General features: G+C 49.8%; 1 protein-coding gene across 1 annotated transcript in view; it reads right to left on the reverse strand.

Moving 5' to 3' along the window:
* The window catches only part of LOC104275166 (plexin-A2), a 25,261-nt gene that overhangs the window by 4,033 nt on the left and 17,854 nt on the right, over positions 1-3,374 (reverse strand). Inside the window, exons 13-14 of the mRNA XM_009871041.1 lie at positions 2,442-2,541; positions 127-317 (exon numbers count right to left, since the gene is read on the reverse strand). Of these exons, the coding sequence (XP_009869343.1) occupies positions 127-317; positions 2,442-2,541 (291 nt within the window). The remainder of the gene's footprint in view (positions 1-126; positions 318-2,441; positions 2,542-3,374) is intronic.

The raw sequence follows: 3,374 nt of genomic DNA on the forward strand, positions 1-3,374 counted from the left end.
GGAAAGCCTGGGGACAGCCCTCCCTGGAGCCCAGCATCGCTAGCGACTGCGCAGGACCCCCCGGCAAGTGTGTCTACAGGGACCTGCCTCTGCGCTTCCCAGGAGAACTTAGCTCGTGGTACGTACCTTTGTGGCCAATAGCCTGGTCAGGTAGATCTCAGACACCATCTTACTGCCCCGGTCTCCTTCCTTCTGGTCTCCGTGGTCATGGTTTTTGACCAAGTGCCAGACCTTGACGCCGCTCTCCAGGTCAGGGGTGATCATGGGGGCCCGGGAGCGCAGGCTGTCGGGGCTGCCGGTGTAGCGAAAGGTGGAGTCTGAACGAGGGGGAGAGAAGTTGTTGACGCTCAAAGTGAACCCCTTTTCCTTTTCCCTGTCTCTCTTCAGCGACGACACTGCACTTGCTCACGCCAAAATTATCCGCAAAGCTTTTCTATGGGGCAATGGAATGGAACGGCACCGACAAAATTGGGTGTTTGTCAAAGACACGTGTTGGCCTGAATTGAGTCCTTCAGACCTGAGCCTTTCTGTTTCCTCGCTCAGACATGGGACTTCTCCACTCCACTCACACCCCTGACTTACATGAATTCAATAATCCAGCTCCATACAAGATTCCGGCTCCTGCAGCACCGGAGTCCTGATATCAGTGTGATCCGTGAACAACAACACGCTCCCTGGCATGACCAGCACAAAGGGCAGAAGAAACTGCTCTTCTCGAGGCTTTCAGGAGGGCTCAAGCCGAGCACGGGCTGCAGAGCCCAAGGCCAGCAGCATCCCAGCCTCCCTGCTGTCCTCCTGCCTCCTCCCCGCAGGGAAAGGAGACCTCGAGGGGAGCAGACAAAGGGCTTTTTTTCCCTTAATTGCTCAGAAACCATGGAGGGATGCGAGATATATTTAACTTCCCAAAGAACGTGCCTCCCTGGGTCCCATCCATGGTGTCTCCAAGGCAAGACGTGGGGCTGAGCGGCGCAGCCCTGCCTTCTTGGGTTTCTCCTCCTCTCGCTGAATTTCTTTGTTCTCTGGGAACCTTGTGCGTTTTCTCAAGTTTAGCCTCCAATTCCAGCTCACCCTCCTCGTCAGAGAGCAAGGGGATCAATCATAAATCAGCCGAGGGAAATACGCAAGTCATTACCAAACTAGCTAGATTTTCATCCCTGATTAAGGTTTAGATAAATGAGTACTCCAACTGATATAATTAAGGAGACAGACATGGGGACAGCTAGGGAAGCATCCAGTAATTCTATTTTTAAACACAGCTCTGCACTGATATATAATGGGGAAGTAAATAAGTATCTCATTTAAATTCTGTCTGCACAATTAGAAGTATTAATCTTAACGTGAGCAATGATAGATCATATTGGTAGTTTGCAAAAGCTTTTCCACCTGACACAGATCAATGAGCACTGAGGACTCGGGCTGTGTGACCCCAGCTCAGTTTTTTCCATCACCTGAAGCGTGGGATGTGTCAGGCACTTGGCCGGACTACACCTCCCAGGGAGCAACGCCTTTCCTCCCAACTCCTGCCTAAAGACTCTCCTGTGGGAATGCCTCACAATCCCTACTCAAGAAAAATCATTTTGGGAGCTATAAACAAGAGAAGGAGACGGGTTTGGGAGGAGACCTCTCGTTTGTAAAGCACTCTGTAAAGTGAAAGATAACAGAAGATCAGCGCGCTAGAGATTTTGCCACTGCTGCCTTTTATGGAAGTGTATTATCACCATTATTGTGGATTTAGTGCTATAAACGCACACCTGGCACCTCGCAGGCTCATTTACTGAGGCTGCAGCGTCTTCAGGGACCCTCTGCAAAGTGCCGAGCGCTGCGATTATGCAAATACCAAACTCCCAGGGGTACAGATCGGAGCACGCCGAGCTAAGATTGCTGTAACCCATTTTTGACCCGTTAGCTAAGAATTCAGGATCCTCTACTTAGAGAAGAAATAGATGAAGGAATCAGGCTTTACTCTCGTGCCAACCCCACTTATATTCGAGGGACACAAAGCTGCTTTCCCACAGCGGGAGCCCCACAGGTGCTCTGCAGCACCCAGCCCCAGCCAAAAGCTTTTCCCTGGGCTTTTGGGCTTTTCAGAGACCAAAGGCTGCTCATGTGTTGGCATCTCCTTTTGCCTCCTCTCAGCCTCTCTGTGGTCTTTTCTGCTGTTCTGCTCATAGATGGAAAAGCCATTGCAAAATAAATAACAGGAGCCAAGGATAATTTTTGTTGTTTGGGATGGGAACTTATATTCATTTTGGCATGGTCCTTTGGGGGAGGCTCCTCACCCAACTCCCTTAAGGTGTTGCCCTTCTGCAACAAAGGCGGTTTCAATCCCAGCCCCGTCAGACAATTGTCATTCAAAGCTGCAAGCTCCAGATGTGCCGGGCAGCAGGAGCAATGCCCAGTCCCCCTCCATGAGTCATCGTGTCCCAACACCTCCCTCTTACCGTATCTACTGATAGACGTCCGGGATATACTGGCAGAGGCAGGAATATTGTAGGAGGAGGTCTGCTTGGGAACGAGAGCCACAACTGAGCGGTCCGAGACCTGGCAGGGGGCGAAGGAAGAGAAGAAAATCAGTGAGATCCCGCTCAGCCAGCACACACGGGTGACAGCAGACCCCCGGCGTCCCCCAGGGCAGGGGGCTGTCGGCACGGGGGCAATGCCCGCTGAGCGAGCTCTGCGCTGGGTCGGCAGCAGCCCTGCAGCAAGGGCCTGAGAGAAACGAGCTGTAAATCAAAAGATGTGTTGAAGATGTTTTCGGTCGTTCTGATTTAAGATTACGTTTCACCCAATAAAAATGAGAATCTCAAGAATTGTTGTGATCCAATTAAAGTAACAATGCAGAGGGAATAAAACGGCTATAATAACGTTATGGACCATAAAACATTCCTATTAAACCATTTTTTATTTTAGCAATTTTTACGAACTTTAAAAGTTTGATTTACAGCTGAGCAAGTCATAAAGCCATCTTTCAGGGTTTTAAATTGTCAGTCCCTCTCCTGCACCAGAGAAGGAATGAAATGCTGGGAAGTCAAACTATAAATGAACATTAGTGGTAACAAGATTTTCTTACAGCAGATTTTAGTAGCCATGTTTAATTTTATCCTCCCTATAAATCTAGAAGCCACTGGAAGTTTTTAAACCTATTTCCCTTAATTAAGAATCTGCAGGTTTCCTGGGAACAGGCCTGAGTGTCTTTTAATGTTGAACTCGTGGCCCACGGTGAAACACGGCGGCACGCGGCCAGCACGTCATTTCGAGGAGCTGCAAAAAAAACCCCACCTCTTGAGCCTGGAGAAATTGCTTTTCGGGGCTAAATCCCCCACTATTTGCCAGGAGTCCTGCGAGGGACTTGGCCCTGTGTGTGTGTAAGCTCC

The sequence above is a fragment of the Apaloderma vittatum genome, unplaced genomic scaffold, assembly GCF_000703405.1.
Source record: "Apaloderma vittatum isolate BGI_N311 unplaced genomic scaffold, ASM70340v1 scaffold28896, whole genome shotgun sequence".
Lineage (NCBI taxonomy): Eukaryota > Metazoa > Chordata > Aves > Trogoniformes > Trogonidae > Apaloderma > Apaloderma vittatum.